Below are 22,790 nucleotides of genomic sequence, written 5' to 3' on the forward strand. Positions count from 1 at the left end.
TTATTCAGAATCTTCGTAAAATCAAAAAGAAAAGTATGGACTGATCTGAGCCTTATATGTGCTCTAAAACAATATGAAATATTTTATCGCACAAAGTCGAACTGTAGATCGAATGTAGGCCCCTTCATTTATGAGTGATGCAACAGTCATGACGTGTAAGTATGTGTAGCCCTTGCAGGAGCCCCCTTCCTCACCTATTTGCATTTTTATCTGAAGTACAAAAAAAAAAATCGGTATGGATTGATCTGAGCCTTCTGTGCTCCAAAATAATATGAAATATTTTATCGCACAAAGTCCAATATTTTTCGATTCAGGTCCTACAAATGCTTTTAAAAGAGCATGAAAAAAAAAATACTCAATCGGCTGGCGAAAGTCCAGTATTTTTCTTGAGAATAGTCTCCTCCTTCAATGAGTGATGCAACAATTGCGACATTTTTGTATGAAAAGCCCTTGCAGAAGCCTTTTTATTTGACTCAGCTAAATTTTGAAGAATCACTGACGTGTCCGCAAAAATACTCTTACTGTAATCATTAGTATTTGTCCCCTCTGCATGCTGGAAGATTGCTTGCAGTGTATTTTTTGAGCGCATCAGTCTTCCTTTGCTTTCTCCCAAAACTTATTTATTGTATAATATTTTTAATCTCAACTTATGATGCTGCAGTTTAATATGCATGTAAATGGTAGCTATTATAACATTGTATCCTATACCACTGCAAAATGAACTGATCGTCATGAAAAGGACTCCGGATTACCCAGATATTGCAAATTGTTTTAAGAGAAAATTAATGAAGATTTAAAAAAAACTAAAATCATGGTTGAAAAGAGCGTTTTTATTTTTTACGCAGAGTAGAATAGGTAAGAGGGTTTTGACATGGATCCTCAGATATCTCTATGAAGCATTAATTTCAGTGACCTATCTTTTTTACGCATTTTTGCGGACACGTCAGTGATTCTTCAAAATTTAGCTGAGTCAAATAAAAAGGCTTCTGCAAGGGCTTTTCATACAAAAATGTCGCAATTGTTGCATCACTCATTGAAGGAGGAGACTATTCTCAAGAAAAATACTGGACTTTCGCCAGCCGATTGAGTATTTTTTTTTTCATGCTCTTTTAAAAGCATTTGTAGGACCTGAATCGAAAAATATTGGACTTTGTGCGATAAAATATTTCATATTATTTTGGAGCACAGAAGGCTCAGATCAATCCATACCGATTTTTTTTTTTGTACTTCAGATAAAAATGCAAATAGGTGAGGAAGGGGGCTCCTGCAAGGGCTACACATACTTACACGTCATGACTGTTGCATCACTCATAAATGAAGGGGCCTACATTCGATCTACAGTTCGACTTTGTGCGATAAAATATTTCATATTGTTTTAGAGCACATATAAGGCTCAGATCAGTCCATACTTTTCTTTTTGATTTTACGAAGATTCTGAATAAAAAATGCAAAAGTTAAAGAAAGAAAAAGGACGTTATGTGCTCCTTCAAGGACTTTCCATTCACGAATGTAGCGTTTGTTGGAAAGAGCGAACGAACCGCTTGGGCTCCTACAAAACTACAAGAGGTTCACATACACACATGCAGTGAATGTTGTATCACTCGTTTATGAAGGGGCCCACATTCGATTTTCAGTAAAGTATAATTTTTTATTTTCCTTTAGCAGTAATAAGAAAATTTGGTTCAACAAGTTTAAGACTTTGGCCGGATTCTTTACCCCTTAGAATCTGAAAGTTTTTTGGGGTTTTTTGTAGTTTTTATATCAGGTCGTTTTTGGAATGATGTGAAGCTAATAAAACATTTGGCTGGAGACAGAGAAACTGAGAATAATTTTTTCAATGAGCAGAACTGGAACTCCTTGTTTGATCAACTAAACATTAATAGGGGGTGATTCAGTTTGCAATCAATAAAAGTTACCTGATGTTTTGGTGAGTTTAAACTTCTCTCATTGAAATAGGGTACATAATGTTTTAAAAACTGATGGATTAGCAATTAATTGTCATAGTGTAGGCTACTTAGAATGAACTTCTTTTGCCGCATAAATTATTCCTTACTCATAAAGTTTCAACATTAATTCTGCAATTTTTACTGTGTTTAACTCAACTGTTGGACATACTTACATTCAGCCACTAAAATTTTAAATTAAATAACAGTGAGACCACTAAGTGGAAAGTCCATTCAAAGAGTTAAATTTTTTTTTTTTTTTTTGGTTCACTCATTATAAAAAGTATTTCCTGTAAGAGGTATTTAAGTAATTTATCAATAAAAGTGTGCGTTAAGCCAAGCTCCATCGGCCACAAAAGTATTTTTTCTTTTAACAGAGTATAACGTCTAGGAATGTGACTTGAAACATGAAGATAAGAAAATTGTACATATACCTATTATGCATTCCGTTGAACTTGAGCGATTCAGGTAATAATCGACTTAATTTCAACCTCAAGTTACAATGGCCTCAGTCAGAAAATTAATTGAAAAAGAGAAAAACTTGCTGCAAATACTACACTGTAAGCTTACCCCCCGAGTGGCTACCGCCACTCTTGCTACAGTATACCTATATTGACGCTAGCGGAGAATTTTTGATTTATTTTGCTTAGAGTTGCTTCACCACATAATTTGTCGAATCGTATACCTAACTGGCATGAAGTAAGCATTTAAATTTGAATGGAGTCTTTTGATTCATAAAAGATAATGAAGGCTACCTCTCAGTTACCTGGTAGTTCAAGAATTCCTAGTAATTTTGTTGTCCACTGTCGGACTAGAAACACCACCCCCAAAACTCTTCATCAGAGCATGTTCCGCAGTTGGTACCTAGGCGCAAACTTTTTGATCATAAACGCTACCGATTGGTCTAATCTTTTTTGGCTTTGATTCACCCGATTACATTTATTCCATTAAGAACTAGGTAGGCACGCGAACCATACATAGATCCAACGCTCAATTAATTTCAGAGTGCACTGTTTCACTGGAGTAATTATGCTAGAAACTCACTAGGTGAAGATGGAATACTTCTGTGACACAACAACCAACAACACCACAATATTTTCACATCAAGAGTGGCGTTAGCCACCCCCGTTCGAGGAAAATGACGACCTACTAAAGTCCCTATAACAAAGGGGTGGCCGACACTCTTAGTCACACCTTCAACTCACTTCATCTGAAAATTGATTCGATATAGAATGGAATTCAGAGCAAACGGTGGCACGGATTCCAACGATCTTGGTGTCTATGGACGTAGCTAAGTTAGCCGGATGGCATTTAAGGGTTTATTATCTAACAGTCGGTAGCTGCACCACCAGTGTAAGTCCATAACATAACCTCACTATTTGATGTGTTTACATCAAGTTTTCATATAGGGCTTTTTTTTTATCGCGGATCAGGGTGGATCTCGGTGGAATGCACTGGATCGGAATCCTGAGCGATCCGGACCGATCCAAGTGTTCCAAGCGATAAAAAAATCCAAACTTGGAATTTGGTTCGATTTGTTATTGTTTTGATTTTTTGGGGACGGCAACTTCCTCGCATTAGATTAGGATCACAGTGGATCGCGAGCTGCCCCCACCTCGGAAGAGCGATCCAGCGTTCCACCCTGATCCACCTGGAACGCTTGGATCACGCTGAGGAACAGAATAAAAAAATACCGATGTTCATCGCGATCCACCGCGTTCCACTGCGATCCGCATAAAAAAAAGCCCTTATGTTAAAATAGAGACGGAATGGGCGCTACGTAATTACTTGGCCCAGCGATTTATGCAGGAATGTAAATTCTTGATTTTATAGTAATCATCAAGCTGAGAAAATAGAACGAGTACATACCTTTCATGAAAGACTTTGTTACACATTGACTGGCCACATGGTGTTTCTAACAACTTCTGACGCAAAATCAAAGAGACTCGAAGAAAACCAAATTTGAGCTAATACTCATCGTCAAAGATCTCTGATTTAGGGACATAAAGTTGACTTAGTGATTGAATTATACCTCGCATCCCCGCATATGCCGATGATGTAAACCAGCAACGGTAAGAGGCGAAAGCTTTCCAAGATTAGTCATGAAGAACACAAGATCTTAATGTCAATAACATACACTTAGGAGAAGCACAAGCACTCCAGAGCACGAAGGTTGAAAGCAAAATTTAAAGCGAATAAATTTTGGTCAGAGCTTTGTGACCGTGTCGCAAGTAGTGTGATGGGGGAAGGCTCATATTACAGTAATTTTTAGATCTTTTCTTGAGACTGATAGGGTCCACTGAAAACAACTACATCTCATCAAGATATGGAAACTAGCATTCGTGACTTGAGGAAAACAATAATGTAATTAAAAACTGAGAGTAATGGGCTCTCCCTTCGATCCATCGGTGTGCATGGTAGGGAAATATTTGGATGCTGTTAGTCACGAGAATGCAAACTGTGGTGTAAATCCTGCTTCCTTTTGATAGTTTGGCACAACTTTGTTGTCCTATTATCGACGTAATTTACCTGAATTACATTTATTGATGCTTGGGTGAACTTGGGTCAGACATACACACCGACTGATAACCTCACTTCTGAACAAAGACATCACTTGAACATTTTAAGAGAAACTAATGAAATAGTGTATCGGACTCTGGCAGAAGACGTGGGACGTAATAATATAAGTGTGTAAAAATATTAGTTAGCTTCTACAGAGAATTGAACTCTTATATTACATTAAATCATAAATCTGTTCTCAAGTAGTTAGAGTTGGAAGTTGGTATTGGTAACTAGGGAAATTTCGTTCCCGAGACTGGCTGAACTGAACGGAATCGACCAATGGCATTGAACCACTATACCGGATTTTTCTAAAATTCAAAATATTGTAGCTAAAATTTTGAAAGTTATTTGCCGATGCTGAATTATCCGAGCATTGAAACCCTATTAAATGTGGTATAAATGAAATCCTTATATCCTCAAGCAGGGCCTTTCTAAGTTCCATTAGAATCTGTGGCCGTGTAAGAGAGAAATCTGTTGTGAAAGGTGATCATGTCGGTTTCCCGCTACTGAACGGCCCATGTTACAAAAAATATTTGTCATTTTGGGCCTTTAAGTGCTTATAACTTTTTGAAAACTCAATGGATCTGGATGAAACTTTCCCACTTAGTAGGCCCAATTTAGGTGCGTCAGTAGACACCAAGATCAATGGAATCCGTGCCGTCGTTTGGGCTGCAGTCGAGTTCGAGTCGAATCAATTTTCAGAATAAGGGAGTTACGTGTGTCTATGGTTGGCTGCCACCTTTTTCGTTTGGAGGCTTTCCAGTGTTGTCGAGTTTAGACTTTGTCCGGAGGTGGCTACCGCCACCCATGATTAGTCAGTCCTGTAATGAGCCAGTCATTTTAAAAAGGTAGTTTTTCCTACTTAACAATTGATTTTGTTCCTCTTCTTTTCCAGGTTTCATTTAATTTCTCAAAACATCTGTGATTATTAGTGTAAATGAGTAATGCTACATTAATCCTATTTTTCTTTGATTAGTTGTTTTTGAAATTCATCTCACTTTGTATAAACTTAAATTCAATTATATTTTCATAATTATTTATGAAGTGATCCAGTATCTTATTTCATTTATATTCTGTACATTTGACGTAAATATTGTTCATCTCAGTTAGTTTGTTTTGTTTTTCATTAGGCTTCTTTTTCTTACTTATTTTCAAGTTCAAAAATAATTAAACTGTAAAAATAATTTATCGCAATTGTGTTCCTTTATTTACATTCTTCTCCTCAAATTTTATTAGGGAGTTGAAGAAGGTTTTTCTGGTGAGTAGAAGGTTTAGAAAACAGAGCCCTCTAAGGAAAATTTTTAAAATTCATTTTGTTCTTCTCTGAACTTCCTGCGTGGGGAGAAGGGCTGAAAAAAGCAGAAGTCAACTTTACATAAAAAAAATAATGTATTGTGCCAAACATAGGTTTATACATTTTCCACTACTGTAAAGTAAAAGTAGTAATAGTAATAGTAGTAGTATTTTACTATAAAGTAATGAAGGGAAAGGACTGAAAAAATATGGAATTACACATAAAAACCCTTTCAAAGTCGCAGGAGATTTCGGTTGATTTTTTTTCTTTTCTGAGTTTAAAAAACCCAATTTGAGTATAAACTGAGATATGAGAAAAAGGAATGTTTCACTAACTTATCATTCATTACTGAACATAACAGATAATGTTCAGTAATGAATGGAATGTTACTAAAACAACCACATTGTCTGCACAATTTATTTTTGAAAATATTATGGAATGATGAAGGATGGAAAAAGTAAAGAAGACTATATACATTTGAACCTATAGAAAAGAGGGGGAAATCAAATAATTTTCAAAATATTTTAGCACAGCACAATTGACTAGTTTCATATCCAGTCGCGCAATCCCGAAAAATGCTGACACATTTGCTTCTATGACTATTATATGTATTTATCTTCTAAAATAACAGCTTATGCAGACCATCATTATTATGATGATTATTATTAATTTTTTTTTTAAAAAAAAGTAATTATAAAATTATTCGAGAATGCTGCGACTCATCATTTTCAGAGATAAACTCTGAATGATCTATTTCACAAAAAATGGATGCGACCGAATTTCAGTAGTCTTGCTATCTTACAACTTTGTCTTTCAGGGGATTGGGAAAACAGTACCTACTACTAAATTACACAAAAATGGATTTTTCGAGCTCTGGTAGGAAGTTCATAGAGAGCTGACTTCTAATAGCACAATTTTTAAGTCCTTAGTTGTAAGAGGATTGCTTAAAAAACGAGGGTCTAACCAACTTTTACAATATTAAACAGAATTTCTCGAGATTAAACAGGAAGACCACACTACAGGGGCGTACTCCGTGGGTCAAAATAAGACCTTTTTTCCTCCATAAAATCGTTTCCAAAAGTAACTCGGCGGCGGTGCCAGCATAGTTATGACTGGGAAAACTGAATAGAAAAAAGGGGTTATCTTGACCCATAGATAACACTTCTACATTCTAACCGTTTAACCCTAGAAAATACCGTATTAAAATGCTCGGGTAGTTTTCAGCTCTTTAATTAATTTTCTAGGATCAGTGGAAACATTTTTACACTGATTAAAAATTATGGAATTTTTACTACGACAGCTTAAAGTAAAGAATTTACACAAAATAAATACATAAATTTTTCTTTCTAAAACGGAGAAAAATTAAAGGAAAGGAACAAATACTGATGAAAAATCTTATGATAACAAGTGAGAGAATGGTAAATCCATATAGAGAGCAACAAATTACATGCTTTCGAAGAAAAAGTCTGTTATCTTTGCGGTATCGACAAAATTTTAGCTACACAAAAATGATGAGTTAAGGAGCAATAAAAATGAAAAAGATAAACCCATTGAAGGTGACACTAGGAAGAGGGACAAATTTCAGAAGTCGAAACTCAATTTTTAGTATGGCCAATCATTACACAAAGACCCACAATATTCTCTAAAGTTACATCGATTGGTATTACAACAGTGTTGGTGTGGGCCTTGGTACTGACCTGCAATGCAGCAAATAATGGAAAAAACTATTTAAACACCACTGCGCACATATCCTGCTTGATGTTAATACTTATATATGATAGCTAGAGAGAAAAGTACAAGAGGCTACAGAATTTACGAAAATCTCAGAAACCTAGAAACTCAATGAGAGGATTCTAACTATTTGGACTGATTAAAACATAGATGAAATTGTACAGGCACAGATAAAAGTTTTAAAAGGCGGAAAACTTTTCACTTTGTCTTAAGTAACCTCCAATTGGAATTCATAGCTTACAGTTTAAACTGACTTTTGAAGGATTTTTTTCCGAACTCAGTCTTTGACGGTTACCTATCATTTTATCTTCCCTCCCTGTTCTTTAAACACAATTAATTTCTCTGAAAAAGAAACTTTATTTGAGATTGATAACATCACCAATGAAAAATATAAATTCTAAAAAATTATACAGGCAGTTCTAATGCAATACCGTTCGTTCTCATTCTGATCATTAAAATTCCAGGTCAAAGGGCGACAGAGCTCATGATACTTAAGTATTTACATACATAATGAAAAAAATAAGGATTACTTAAAAGTTAATATGCAATCAAGGTGGAAATATGCGTACAGCACAATATTAAGCTTGACAAAATCTGTTCGGCGCTATCTTCACCTACCAACCTTTAAGAATTGCAAAAAATCATTACATACTCTGGGTGGGTATTCAATTACCGATAAGCTTTTTTACCTTAAAATAAATCATTTGAGAAATTTTTTTGAAGTAGTAATGATATCACATGAGTAGGACATCAATAAACCTTCTGCCATTTATTTTATTTGTTTCATAAGCTAGGTGAATCACTCTAGATGAATTGAGTACAAATTATAAGAGACAAAACAAACTTCTGAAAGAAACAAAAAACTACGATGAAGCTTTATATGTATCATTATTTCATCTATACGTGCCCGAATATGGACAAAGAATAAGAAAAAAAGGACCAAAACACAATGAAGACCCCGTACAAGTAACATTGCAAATTCTTCATGTAAAAATGTTATTCAGTTTTCATCAGTTATTCAAAAATTCCTGATTCCCATGAATTTTTTTTTTTTTTTCGATGTTGACAATACCGTTTTTGATACATTCAAAAAGTAGTTTTGAGACCGCTGACGATGCGATAGTTGGCGTGATGCAGAAACAATGTCATTTAGCAAATTATTGATGAGGGTAGATACTGTTTGTGAATAAAACGGAAAAAGGAAAACCAGCCCTCTCATATTACATAGCTATGCGCTTGGGTAAACATACGACTCGCTCAACAACAGTCAATGGGTTTGAATTGTTACAGCTATCATGCCCACAGATATTTAGTTTATCAGTTCAAAACTGCAGTTTGCATAGTTGATGTCTTAAAACCGGCACCATTAATTGAAGCGCTGAGTGCAGAAAGGCATACCTTGCTTGCGATGTCTCAGAACTTCTGCTAAGGTTTCATCTGTTACAATTAAAGCAAATGTACAGAATTCTTTGAAACTGACACTGAATTTTCTTTATGGTTTTACAATGCTGGAAACAAAAAACTTCAGAAAATTCATCCAACAGTTTCCTGTTTGAAATATAAATTAGCTTTGAGAATTCTGAAACAGCGCAACCAAGAAATGTCCTTTCTGCACCCAACCCCTCAATTGGGGGGAAAAGAATGTTCTTATTCTCAGGAATTTTGAAATAGCGATGTATAACAATTTGAAAGCTTTAAGGAAAGAAGTATTTGCAATGTTATTTGAATGGTGTCTTCTTGCCACTTTACAAAATGAAGAAAAAAGCCCTTCTTTTAATTTTTGTATTCTTGTTGCGTAATGACACTCAGATTGCTGTGTGAAAAGAAAAACGTCATCTTTAAGGTTATCTTCATATCCACCTGCATTGCCTCATGTGAAACTTGAAATTGGCAGCAAAATTTTAAGGAGAAAACGCACTTGGCAAAAAGTCAAGTTCAAGGATAATACATAATATAGTTTTCTTTTTGGCACCAGTTTAGGTGTAAAATTATGATGTCAGTAAAAATTGTACCAGAGGAGAGAGTATTTAAAAACTGCTTGCATGACACTTAGGTAATTTAGTATTTGCCAGTATGAGAAAAGGCAATTTCAATTTGCTAAATATCCGTGAAGAAGACAAGTACTTTCCAAAGTTAATTGCTAGGAATTTTGGATTTCTGGTAGGTACTTACTTCAAAAAAAAAAAAAAAAAAAATAGCACTCTTAGAAAAATTGATATTCTAGAGTAAAAATTTTTTAAAAAAAAGGCACTTGAGAATCTTAAACACTACGGAAAGTTTAAACTTCAGGTCGATAACCAGTTCATAAATGTTGTGCTAGAGACCAATATTAACACATAGGGCTCATGAAAACTAGACCAAAGTAGGAAAGAATAATAAAATTCAGAAAGCTGAGCAGAACTAAATAAATATGTTCAGACATACATACCTACATAAAGCCAATTCTGTGAGGAGTAATTAGTAATAGTTGCTGATTCTGTAGATAAGCAGCTCTGATTTTGGATATATATATATTCAAACTGATTGAACAATTTGATTGAATGTGTAAAACATAATATGAAAAAAGAATAAAATGCTTCCTCAAATTAAGGGATTTTTTTTACGATATAAATTTTTATGAGCCCTATTTCGGTACATAGTATGTATGCTAAAAATGCAGAAAACCAACAGAATCACATTGTTGTTCTTCATGTGAATCTAACTACGCTCAATAGCATTGTTTTACTCCATTCAATTTGATTTCATTAAATTGATTATGACAGGGAGAATTGACAAACAACCAGGGTTCTGGATTTGAGATCATGACAGGCCAACGGGAGCGTGTGTCAGGGAACCATTCGTTACAGCAGCTGAAAGTCCCATAATTGCATGTGTCATTTCTTTTATTGCAGCAGTTTGCAGTTCAATGCTATCTTTCAAACTTTTTAGTGCCTCGATTCCCAGCTGAAACAAAATAAATATTTCATGAATTTTACAAGGTAAAGTAGAAAAAAATAAAAAAATGTACAAGGTGAAAAAAAGAGGAAATAACTGAATAATTTTATTTCACGGACCTTGTTTTGAATCTACAGTTAAAGTAAAAAAATTAACTTTCTAAACATCAGAAAAACCAAAATTAAAATTTAAACATTTAAGGAAGTCACCATTGATGGTTGACCAGAATTTCAGTAAAAAGAAGCAACTCATGGTTCACTATAAATCCTGGTTTTATCAGAAATTCAAAATTAAAAAGAAACTCTTGCAGGGTGGGTAGTGCATCTTTCAAATTGTGTCATGCTCGTACCTCTTCTTCATAATTCATTTTTCCAAAGTAATTCAAAACATGTCTGCAAACATTTTTCTTTAATTATTTCACCAGACTTAAAGTAGGTAATCAAAAATGGCATTTCAAAATTTTCATGTAATGCCATAAGGCATAATATGTGTTGCACTGGTTCAACCAAAATCAGAGCAACTCCTTAGTTCCAGTTAATATCTGATAATAGGATTGACAAATAGAACTATAAGTCTATGAAGTATCAAAAAATTGTTTTTTTTTTTATACTTGTAAATTATAAGAAATCAAGTGAAACTAAAACCATATAACGATATTATATTATATTAGAGTTAAATTAGATTATATAATTTTTGCAGAAAAAAAGAACTTACCATTGTGGCATTTCGCATTTCTTTACATTCATTTGCATACAGTTCAGTTGTTTCTTGATAAACTGAGGTCATTTTTCTTTTTTCTACGTAAACAGACAAAAAAAGTGCAAATGAGACAGAAACTTAAACAGAGACACAAAATGAAAATATGAAAATATAGTCACAGTTATGAATGATGGAGATCAAACATGTCCACAGGACCATGCAGGTTTTGCCTTTGGAGGACAAAAAATGAAGGTGCTGCCCAGGGACGCCATTCCAAATTTTTGCAATGCTGGGCAAAGATGGACCAGGTGGCCCCCTCCTTACCTCATTAAGTAAGGCAGTGGCGCAAAAAAAGTAATTTAATCTTTCGACATTACCGTAGGTACCTTCATTAGATTTAATATATTGAATACATCAATAATCATTACTCCCATTACTTGCTTGTGGCATGGGTCAGAGTCAAGATGCTGGATATCAAGTGATCGCTCTATAGTCATTATTATTAACCATGGGCTTTGTCCCAAGGTGGCAGATTCCAAAGATGCCAACCTTTTATTTGATTTTCAAGTCTTCTAAGAAAGGCTGGAAATGTTAGAATCTAGGTGGGGCAAAATCGTGGATCCGGCCCTGATTGTCAATATCCATTCACTAGGGGGCTACGCCCCCTGGCCGCTACGCGGCCCAACCTCCTGAAGGCGCTCCGCGCCATCAATGGGCCGCTTCGCGGCCCTATTTTTACCCTCCTATCGGTGTTAGTTTTATTTTTCCCCTAAAAAATTACGAAATGAGGTATACTTTACTTTTAGAATGAAATAATTTTTGGTTTTGATGAATAAAGAAACAAATTTTTTTTTTTTGAAGTCTAAAGGACGCGTTTTGGAATGACTACTTGATGAAATATTGCAGTAAAACAACGAACATTGATAATCAGGTAATAATTAAGAATTTCGGGTAATGGGGATCGAACCCACACCATATTTTAAGTGGACGCTTCCGACGTCTTTGACGACTCGGCTACCGCTCGTCCTGAGGAAGTAGGGGCAAATCTTGAGTAGATAAGTGTAGAGCTGATGCGCAGGCTACCCAGCTACTGCGCAACCTCCTCGACCACTGCGCATCCTCCCGCGCATAGCGGTAGCAGTCTCGGAGCATTCTGAAAATTCACTCACTTTTATAACGTGATTGTAAAAAAACCTGGGTCCTATTTCCAAAATCTGAATAAAGCGGGCTCATCTAGGGCCAATTACCTGTCGATTACCGCAAAAAACTTGGAAATCGGCCCGGTAAAACGCTCAAACAAACTATGACAAAAAATATAAATTTACATTGTTTAAATGGGAGAATTCGCAACTTTACCACTTAATATAAAAAAACCTAGGCCATATTTTGAAAATCTGAAAAGAGTTGGCTTATCTAGAGACAATTGCCCGTCGATAGCCGCAAAAATCATAAAAATCGGCTTTGTAGAACGCTGGAACTAAGCGTTACCAGTTTCGCAAAATTAGGAGGCTTGAGAGCTTATAGTATAGATTAGAAATACTGTTAATAAAAATCAGTTCATGATAGCCAATGAGAAACTTGATGAAACTTACTTTTTCCAGTTGGTTTCCGAAAATCTGAGTCGTCGTTGTCATCATTATCAGACTTTTGGTCATCATCCACGGGATGTTTTTCTGTAAATGAGAAAATTTTTGGTTAGAAGTGCATGGTATTAAAACGACAAAAACTGATTCTGCATTAATTTTTGATCTTTCAGATATAAATTCATCCCAGAAAACCCTCAGCAAGCTACCCTAGGAGTAGAGCATTTACTTGAATTCAATCGCTCTAAGAGAAATTCAGGGGTAGAAAACCTCTAAACCATGCAACCGGCAGGTCACCATTAGTCGTGTTCAAAAATGGGAAGGCCTCAAAAACGGGACATTCTTAGGTATAAGTGAGGGGAAAAAAACACTAAGAATTGGCCTAAACTGTACGTAACAAGGTGGAGAAATTATGCTAGGTCCACACCATTTTGGAAGAAAACAAAGCGAAGAAGTTTTAAAAATTATAATTAGAGTCAAAATTAAATTTTCTAACTCTAATAAAGTACTAATAAGTTGCACATTTTCGGCAAAATCGAAAAGAAAATCACATTGTATGGAAATCCATTGAAAATTGTGAATTTTTTGGTAAAAAGCAGCAATCAGTTCATAAGAAGCAGAGAAAAGGACATCATTTTGAAATTTTTGAGGAAAAAAGGGTTTTTCAAAATGGAAAGGCTTAGAAATTTCTGCATCTCAGAACAAACGTCTGACAAGGAGTTAAAAATCAGCATGCACTTACTGCTAAAGCTTGCTCATGCAATTAGTCACAGAACTCCACTCCTGGAACTAGGCTTGCTCGTTTTTCCTAACACTTTTTTTCTGGGAACTTTCATTCGTTGGATAAGCAGATTAAATTATACTACGTAATAGACTTCTTTGTGTACAATTTAGAAGATACATACTACTATATGATGGAGTTGAGGACACATAATTAAATGATGGCATTTGCGGAGAGAGAGTAGGTGAATGTGTGGAACTTGTAGAAGGTGGCAGCTGAAAAAACTGCGCTTGGCCAGATTGTGATGTGAAACAGAAAGAGCCGTTCTTTGCTGGTTCCATAAGCCTTGCAGGTGCTGAAGGTGGCCTCGACGAGGAAGAGGAGCTTTCTTTTGTTGACTGACTATGGAACTGCTCATATGTGATGGTGAGGGGCATTTGGTTTTTGCTATCTCCTGTTTGATTGTGATATGCCGGGAGGATGAAACGATTAATTTTGACTGGGTTTGTTTCCAGTCTTGAGACAAAGTCGACACGAGGTAGGTGCACAGCTCCTGCAAGTCAAAGCAGGCAAAACGGGTAAAATAGGTGACTTGACAAGTGCCTATGAAACAAATTTTGTAAATTGGCCCTTTTTATTATCAGAATCAAACAGTGAGATAATGATCAGGCAAGAAATTCATACTGGCCTGGCCTATGCACATTGATTCATTTTGAGTGCATATTCGCTTTGGATTGGAAAAAAATAATCTCTTTATCATAAGATTAAAGATACTTCTCTTCATTGAGAATAAATACACATAGGTGATCTCATTTTGTACCCTTTGATGGCATTGAATGCATTGCAGGTAACTTTAAAATTGCCAGAGTCTATAAAATGGCATTTCAAATTAAAATGCTATCACCATTATTCTTACGGCTAGTATTTTGAATTTCAATTAATGTACATTTGTATCATTCTTCTTTATTGTTACTGAAGGTGAAAAATGAAAAACAGTTAAGTGTGACCATAGATGTTGATTTTTGATACTACTCTATAGATAGATGTATTATTTATCTGAGTCCATTGAGACTTTTAAAACATCCTTCATGTACTTCAATAAAATAAGTCATTCTTATTACATTATAAAAAGCCTTAACAACACTTTTCAACTCAAATTCTATGACCAGCTTTTGTATCTTACGGAGTTTCTGACTTGACCCTTTCAGGAAAAGCCCTGTATTGGTAACGAAAATAGTATATTTCAATTTAATAAGGATTCATCAATACATAAAAATTGGCGGTTTTTAATAAAACTATCCTCATGTGCTATTTTATAAAGTTAAGCAGGCACGATTTCGACTGAATTAGGCTGTGTGGAAGGTCCAGTCTCTTATTCATGAAAAATACATTAGTTGAATAAAACTTGAGTACCTGGATGACCTTTAAAGAAATAGAAATCTACAAATGAGGCAGCTAAATGCAGAATATCGTACTATAATATCATGTTACGATTCCAGCAGAAAACTTCACTTAAAAAACACTTCAATTTAAAAAGTAATTCTGAAGAAATCAACTACACAAACCTTCATCATCCATGAGGTCCAGGGATGAGGTGGGAGACTGCTCGTCGGTGAGATTCTAAAAAAGAAAATGAGTCAAGTGATTGCAATATCCAATGTGACAACAAACAATCACACTAGAACAGCAATGTCAAGGAGGTTCTAACATTTCTTGATCTTCATGTAAAAGAGAGTAAAATTATAGTGCCTACAAACTAAAAATGGGCAGCTGCTCACAGCAGCAGATATCAAGAGTCAAACATTTGAGCCAGTGAAATTTGGAGGTTCAAGAAAGAGAATTGCTTTCTTTGCATATTAAAAGGAGGCATAAACTGACAGAGAAAAGTTGTCAATAGTATCTAAAATCATTGATGGAATCATAAAAAGCGCATTAAATGCAAAGAAGTCTGTACTTACTGGCTTTGGAAGCTTAAAAAGGATGATAGCCTCTGCAATTCTACCATGGCTCTGGGTGCTCTATGGCTTGCAAAAATAAAATTCTGAGAAAATTCATGAGAACACCCTAAAATGAGCTTGAAGAAGCAACAAGGTATGGTGGCATCTACAGCTTTGCTATCTTTAGGGCTTTATTCTATCCCTGGAACATAGATCTGGTCATCTGCGTTTTGGCTTGAGGCAAGGTTTGCACATAACTGCTCATCTACCACTGCAAGAGAGCGATCCAAGCATTCCACTGGAATGCATTAAAAAAAAAACCATAGCTTGCTAATTGCAGTAAGAAAAAGAAAATCTTACGCTTACGCTGACGAAGTGTGTCCCCATTCCATTTTCAGTCGCTCCAATCCAATCAGTTCCGCCTAGGAGACCATAGATTGCTTCTTCGGTTTCATTCAGGTGAGCCGCTTGACCAGATGATCCTTGAAGTGGAACCTCAGTTCCAGTTCTTTGTGCTTGCTGTATTTCACCTGCTTTTAATTTTACTCGAGATTTCATGTCCGCCCATGTCTAAAATGAATAAGACAAGAATAGTGAACTATGGTATGATTACAGGGATTTTTAGATTAGAGAAACTAAACTTCCTTTGTGGAAGATAGTTACAGGATCCACAGTGAGTGGTCCAGAGGACAAATTGAGGTAAATAGTTCCAGTTCAAATTGACTAAAAGAAATTTTGTACTTGGGTACGTCAAACAGAAAAAAAGTTAGCTTTTTTTTATTTTAAGGCAAACATTTGTGGAGACATGCGGACTGTAAGGATTTATTTCATGCATGCATCAAACAGTTTAACTATTGTATATAAAAGGATCCTGAGAAAATAAAGCAATTGCGTTAAACTTCCAAGTTCATTTTCTGATGAGTGATGAGGAATCTACGATCACATCTAGACAGAAGATAATTATCGGCTCGATAAAAACTGACTGACAAAGTTCTATCAAGGCTGATAAATAATGATGCTGCAATTGAATTTGAGCCATCATTTCAGAGACTCACAATGCGCAGAGAGTACGGGCATGCAAGAGTACCCACGATGTCCTGATGCCATGTGACATTAAGGGCAGAAAAATACAACAATTTTAGTGCATATGTCTTGAATTTCACCCATGAGGAGGGTGGCCATTAAGGTTAAAGTTCAGATGAGCGGTGCGTTGTCGAAGTGAACTTGTCCAATTCCGTTTGATTCTTCGGTTTCCACATGCAATCCAGCGGTCCTATCGACCTCCTGAGATCATTGAACGTTTGGTAGAAACATTAGGCTTTTGTACATAAACAAACAAGCCATCGGGTAAGTCTAAGAGAGTCTGATAGTGCCAATTGTTTGAAATCAGGTAATTTTAGTTCCAGACAGTCCCAAACAGTTTACTTCAACAACGCACCTGAGTCAAGTTTCAAATCTAGTTTTCAACATTACAGGTGACACACTTGGATTGATGGCAGCAAGCTGCGATTATCAAAAAGTTTAAAATGTATGCTGATACAACATTTGGGGAGAGGTTTGAAGCAGTAAACTTATATAATGGAGGGGTGGTTATCCCTCCTTGTAATAGAAGTCAAATGCGAGACCGGCGCTTTCAAAATATCAACACCATTTGATTTGCGTATTCTCAGTCATTGAATAAAAGGTTTTTCTACTGTACACAAGATAGACATCTGAGATCACGATAAATTGATGAAACATCAGATGATCATACGGAGAAGGGTTGTAATCTCTTGTGGTGTAGTGGTGATTTGCGCTTCGCTCTGATTCAGTTGCGAGGATGATGCTACGAAGGCTAGAATGGTCAAAATGATACTGCACTAACCTGCTTCCAGCCTGAACTTGATTTCTGAGCAGGACCTCCAGAATTCAGTAAGTTTGTTACTCTGTCCCACATTTTTTTGGCCATTTGGCGATCTTGAGACCCGGGACAAAGACCTGTTTTCGCAAAATACGGGTGGCGTTGCATGTACGAAACGAGCAAGCCTTTCTGATGATCACTCATTCGTTGCTTCCCACTCTTAATGGTTTTAACATTGTTCACCAACATTTTAAAAATATGTACAATTCACTTAATATGTTTATTTTTACTAATTTAATAATAACTTATCACCGACACTGACGATTTTGTTGTACTCGTTTGTTTACAACTTATGTTTTTCTTCTTCACTCTGTCCATACACGGTTGCCGATGTTCGGAAAAAATGCAATGATTATTTGCCGATTCGCGACTTCTCATTTTTTTACAATAAATAATTCCGCTTTTCTTTTCGTTTCCTCTTTATGGAGATAAGTGAGTAGTGGTATTTTCTGAATGGATAGGTCAAGTCAAAAGTCAAAGATACTGCGGTTAGCAGCAGTCGGCTTGAACGCATAGCGCCTACAAGACTGCATGAATACTTCACGCATTGCGTCAACACAGTGTGGTCAGCAGCGGTCGGCGTGAAACGCATAGCGCCTACAAGACTGCATGAATACTTCACGCATTGCGCCAACACAGTGTGGTCAGCAGCGGTCGGCTTGAAACGCATAGCGCCTACAAGACTGCATGAATACTTCAAGCATTGCGCCAACACGGTGCGGTCGGCGCGGCGGTGGAAGTTAAAATTATTAATCACATTTATGTTTGTTCTTTCATAATTTTTTCGTTCGTGTTTTATATATGGAAGGCCTTGTCCAAACAGGGATGGGTTTACGGAACTGAACTTTTGTTAGTGTTGACAGGGCTTCCACAAAAAATGTGCCCAACTCGAGTAAACGCGTCTCATACACCCCTCTCCCACCGGCACGTTCACTTGATTGTTTTTCTAGATCGTATTCGACAGATCACACAGGTGAGATTATATTGATATCGATTGGTTCAATATGTAACCACAGCCTCAAAGGTCAATTTAGAAATCTGAGGTAAAACGGGTCTCATGTGATCGAATTTTTATTCGATCTCGAGTACCAAATGCGGCAATGAAAAGTGAAATTGTTAGGAATTTTCTCATTTTCAGCTTTTCCAAATCAAATCATAAAATTTTTGTTTGAGGTTATGCTCTATTGTTTAGAACCAAACGATACATCGAACCGCTGTCGAATACGATCTATTGATGTTTCAAAACGAATGAGAAGGGGGCGGAAAAATACAGGTGGCCCATGGGCGGCAAGTAGGTGAATCTGGCCCTGATCGGTGAGCCACGATTTTTTTTTTTTTTTTTGGCAAGCCTCGGGTCATTTTGGCTTGGCTTGGGCATGTAAGTGTTAAAATAATGAAATCTGATAGGAGATTTTTAAACTTTGTGATGAAGTTACGAATCCGTCGACTTAAGTCATCGATATGTTGGAGGGGGGGGGGGGGGGGGGTCTCTCCAAGGCAGAGGAATCGTAGCGTCTTTGGAAAATTATAAAAAAATTTCCCTACTTTTGCCACAACCTTATCGTCAGGAAATATACTTCATATATTTTTATATGCCCTGTTCCGTAGGACAACTATTTAAACGCCTCGTAACTCCGTCTCTTTTGGACGGGCGAGCCAATGCGATACTTTAAATTGGACTGCATTTTGCAATTTGGACCCATCAATTCTGGCCCGGTTTAAAAACAACGTATGTGCCATTAGTTTCCCTATGCACATAAGTGTTTTTTCAGATGAGCCAGAATTTATAGTTCCAAATTGCAAAATGCAGTCCAATTTAGAGGCGGAAAATGTTTGCCCAATACGAGAGTCAGGAGTATCATTAATTCCTGATCTTTATGATGTGTGTGTAAAAATGGATATGTGTACGTGCCTGTAAGAAATAACTATGAGCAAGCCTCCGTCCTTAAATTCCTCTTAAGCATGTGATTTTTATGTTTGAGCCTTTCAATCCGCCGTCACTTACCTCTGTTGACAGTTACCGTGGCCAATAATCTACCGCATTCGACCTCCACGTGGCTCCCCGACAAGAGACCGATGAGCTGAATGGATCATCAGAGGGGACCAACAACCTGGACGATAATTAAAATTAGGCGCGAATAGATGGCTTAAATAGTAAAGAATAGGACTCTACGGTCCTTCGCCGCAGCTCTCGGGCTCCTCTCTGCGTCCTTCCGTATGAGCGCGCCGCACAGTGGATCGAGTCAATAATAGGAGAGGTCGGACACAATTTGGAAACTTTAAACGCCTATAACTCCGTTTATACAAAACTTTGAGGCTCTAAAAGTGGTCCCATTGTTTCTCTCGTAAAATTTTCCTCGAGAATCACCCCTCAAAATTTAAAATATCCGACGAAATAAACGACTAAATTTGCGGTTTTCGGAAAAAATTCATGTCCAACCCCTCCCATCGATTCGGTCCATTGTGCGCCGCTTGCCGCTTCCCTACGTTCATTTATCTTTAGACCTCTACCTCTCCTCCCGCCGGGCCGTTTCAGTCTACGCTGCGCCGCACAACAGGTCGAGTCAATGGGGAGGGTCGAAAAAAATGTGGAAACTTTAAAAGCTCATAACTCCGTTAATACAAAACTTTAAGGTTTTAAAAGTGGCTCCAGTGGTTTTTTCGTGAAATCCTCTTCTAGATGCAACCCTTAAAATTTAAAATATGACGAGTCAAATATCGCAGTTTTAGTTAAAAATGTCATGTCCGACCTCTACGATTGACTCGATCCAGTGGCGTGGCGTGCTTAGCGATATATCGATTATTATGCCATTTAAACCTATGGAAAAGGATCGATGAACAGGGTGTTCGCAGCGAACACCTCAATAATCGATTCTTTACCATAGGTTTAAATGGCATAACAATCGATATATCGCAATTCACGCCACGCCACTGACTCGATCCACTGTGCGCCGGTTGTCCCGTCGTCGCCTCTGACTATCGGGCGCCCCTCGGGGTGGATCACAATGATGATGGCCAGACCAGCCATAGAAAAGCAGCTATTGTTCTATGGACGAGCGAAGACCGGCGCGTAGGCCCCGTTGACCCCCCTCTCCTTAGGGGACCTCAGGTGCCTTTTCCGTTCCGTTGTTGTAATATTTAAATTTTATTCCGACAGTAGTTGATATTATATAGATTATTATTTTTATTTCACTTTCACGCGGTAAAAGGACCCCCCCCCCCCCACCACACCCTGACGATATAGGATAGAAAACTTCAAAAATACTTGCAAATGGTTACGAGCTTTGACGTTTATGATACTTAAATTTTACTACTGTTAATAATTATTAGACGCTTCTCTTAATGCTATGTTAACGTATGACAATGATATTGTATTCCAGGGGCGGACTGGCCGTGGGGGCGGGAAGGCGATCGCCCCCTAACAATTTGCCTCGAGGTCCCGAAGGGGCCCCCGCGGCGAATTTTTTTCGAGTCATCTTTTTTTCCCGTAATGTTGTAATTTTCTTATCCTTTTCAATCACTAAAAAGCCCCGAATTCCTTGAAAATTTGTCTCTAAGAGACATGAAAGGTCGCCAAAAGCATTTGTGATGAAGGGACCCCCGATGATCTGAAATGGGTTATTTTGAAGTTCAAGTACTGTCGAATCCAACTCCAATAATGCCTACGTGTTTAAAAAGTGTGAAATTTTCAAAATTTACCGGGGGAGGGCCCACGGACCTTCTTAGAGGGGCACCCGAACGACAGGAGGGGCCCTTACATTTAAGTCTCCTCCTAACTTTTCAACTACCAGTCCGCCCCTGTGTGCCGCCACTGCAGTTATGACCATTAAGCCGTAGTTTAAGGGCGCTAAAGCCAGGATTGTATTTCGCGAACAGATAATTTTTATTACAGTACGATGCAAAACAATTTGGAAAATCTCGTCATGTAAATACAGAAAATTCGAAAACGCCTTCAAATGAAGCGTCATACCTCACGCGTTCCGGAGAGTTCAAATAGTTGTATCCCTGCGCCTTAGGAAGGCGATGGAAGCTAACTATTGCAGTAGCGTCCCCGCGTTGTTTTTCGGTTTTCCTGTGCCGCTACTGTAGTTTCGACCGTTAAAGCCGTAGTTTAAGGGCGCGAAAGCCCGGATTGTATTTTGCAAAAAGATAATTTTACCAGAATAATTAAAAATAAAGAAGCAGGAATAATTTAACTAAATAATAAAAGGAACTCAAATCTACAGTACAATGCAAAAAAAATTGGAAAATCTCGTCATGAAAATACAGAAGATTCGAAAACGCCTTCAATTGAGGCGTGATACCTCACGCGTTCCGGAGAGTTTAAATAGTTGTATCCCTGCGCCTTAGCAAGGCGATGGAAGTTTAATATTGAATTAGCGTCCTTGCGTTGTTTTTCGGTTTTCCCGTGCCACTACTGTAGGTTCAACCGTTAATGCCGTAGTTTAAGGGCGCTAAAGCCAGGATTGTACTTCGCAAAAATATAATTTTTGCATAATAAATAAAAATTAAGAAGCAGGAATAATTTAACTACATAACAAAAGGAACTCAAATCTAGGACCTAAAATTCTATCTTGGCTCCTGTTTGACGTATTTTTGTGAAACTAGTTACCAAAGGGGGGAAGGGGTAAATTTTCAACTTTTACTCTTCCCTTTGTAAGATTTGTTCATAACACATTCCCTAAATCCAGTATAACATTTTCCCCTTTCCACCTTTTTCATGGATATGAAGCCGACGTCCCTTACAGCTTCTCGATAACCATCCATCATAAAAATTAGTAGATTCTATTGAAAAATTATAAGAAATTAGATCCACGGTTCTAAATTTGATAAAAAATGTACAACGTTTATATAAACATACATCTGATTCTTTACGCAAACCTGTAAATTTATCCCCAGGAACTCAAGTTTATGGCACTCTCACCAAATCTAGTTCTAAATTATCCCCACTTTACAAAGGCCCTTATACAGTCATAAAAAAATTGCAGCTTACAAGGAGCGGTAGCCACCCCGTCAAGCCTAAATGAGATCCTCCTCTGAGATATACTCGATGTACAACATTTTTCGAAAGTGTGGATGTAACATTTAAATTACGTGTACCACACCTCCCGATGCGTCGCAAACTTTCCAGTGAAATAATTCACGCCAGTCGCTTAAAACCATTTCATCCTCCGATGCAAAATTCAGTTCCAAGAAAACATTCCATTTAAACTTCAAATTGTGTTATTGATTTAAAATAAGTCCATACCACACTACAAGAAGACATTCAGCCAAGCGGAGCAAAAAGAGGAATAATCTCCATAAGAATGTCGGGTTGGCTCAACGGGTAAAGGCCTCTTATCAGACACTATCAGCTATTGACTTAATGGCATCTAATATCTGATAGAGGTAACAAAATTTTCCCCTGATTTCTTGTTCGTTAATACCGAGGACCAACTAAAACAGTATGTTAGTGACTTAAACGCTTATTTTTGGTTTGACAATTC

The 22,790-nt window shown here is 37.1% G+C and overlaps 2 protein-coding genes across 5 annotated transcripts in view; one reads left to right on the plus strand and one right to left on the minus strand.

Moving 5' to 3' along the window:
- Positions 1 to 5,699, plus strand: part of LOC109034428 (monocarboxylate transporter 14) — a 78,358-nt gene extending 72,659 nt beyond the window's left edge. The window contains exon 10 of the transcript XR_002009144.2: positions 5,401 to 5,699. The gene's annotated coding sequence lies outside the window, so the exon portion shown is untranslated. The remainder of the gene's footprint in view (positions 1 to 5,400) is intronic.
- A 176-nt stretch (positions 5,700 to 5,875) lies between these two features.
- Positions 5,876 to 22,636, minus strand: LOC109034430 (uncharacterized). 4 transcript variants are annotated; one of them, XM_019047564.2, is made up of 8 exons: positions 22,186 to 22,636; positions 19,310 to 19,415; positions 15,765 to 15,974; positions 15,033 to 15,087; positions 13,652 to 14,020; positions 12,756 to 12,836; positions 11,179 to 11,261; positions 5,876 to 10,473 (listed from the first exon to the last, which is right to left on the minus strand). In XM_019047564.2, the coding sequence occupies exons 3-8, from the start codon at positions 15,960 to 15,962 to the stop codon at positions 10,330 to 10,332; spliced, it is 930 nt and encodes a 309-aa protein (XP_018903109.1). In that variant the 5' UTR covers positions 15,963 to 15,974; positions 19,310 to 19,415; positions 22,186 to 22,636; the 3' UTR covers positions 5,876 to 10,329. The 4 variants fall into 4 exon arrangements, with proteins under 4 accessions (XP_018903109.1, XP_072157334.1, XP_018903108.1 ...); XM_072301233.1 differs by lacking the exon at positions 19,310 to 19,415; XM_019047563.2 differs by lacking the exons at positions 19,310 to 19,415; positions 22,186 to 22,636 and adding an exon at positions 17,269 to 18,346 and having other exon boundaries at positions 15,771 to 15,974.
- Between the last annotated feature and the right edge of the window lie 154 nt (positions 22,637 to 22,790).

The sequence above is a fragment of the Bemisia tabaci genome, chromosome 6 (assembly GCF_918797505.1).
Source record: "Bemisia tabaci chromosome 6, PGI_BMITA_v3".
Lineage (NCBI taxonomy): Eukaryota > Metazoa > Arthropoda > Insecta > Hemiptera > Aleyrodidae > Bemisia > Bemisia tabaci.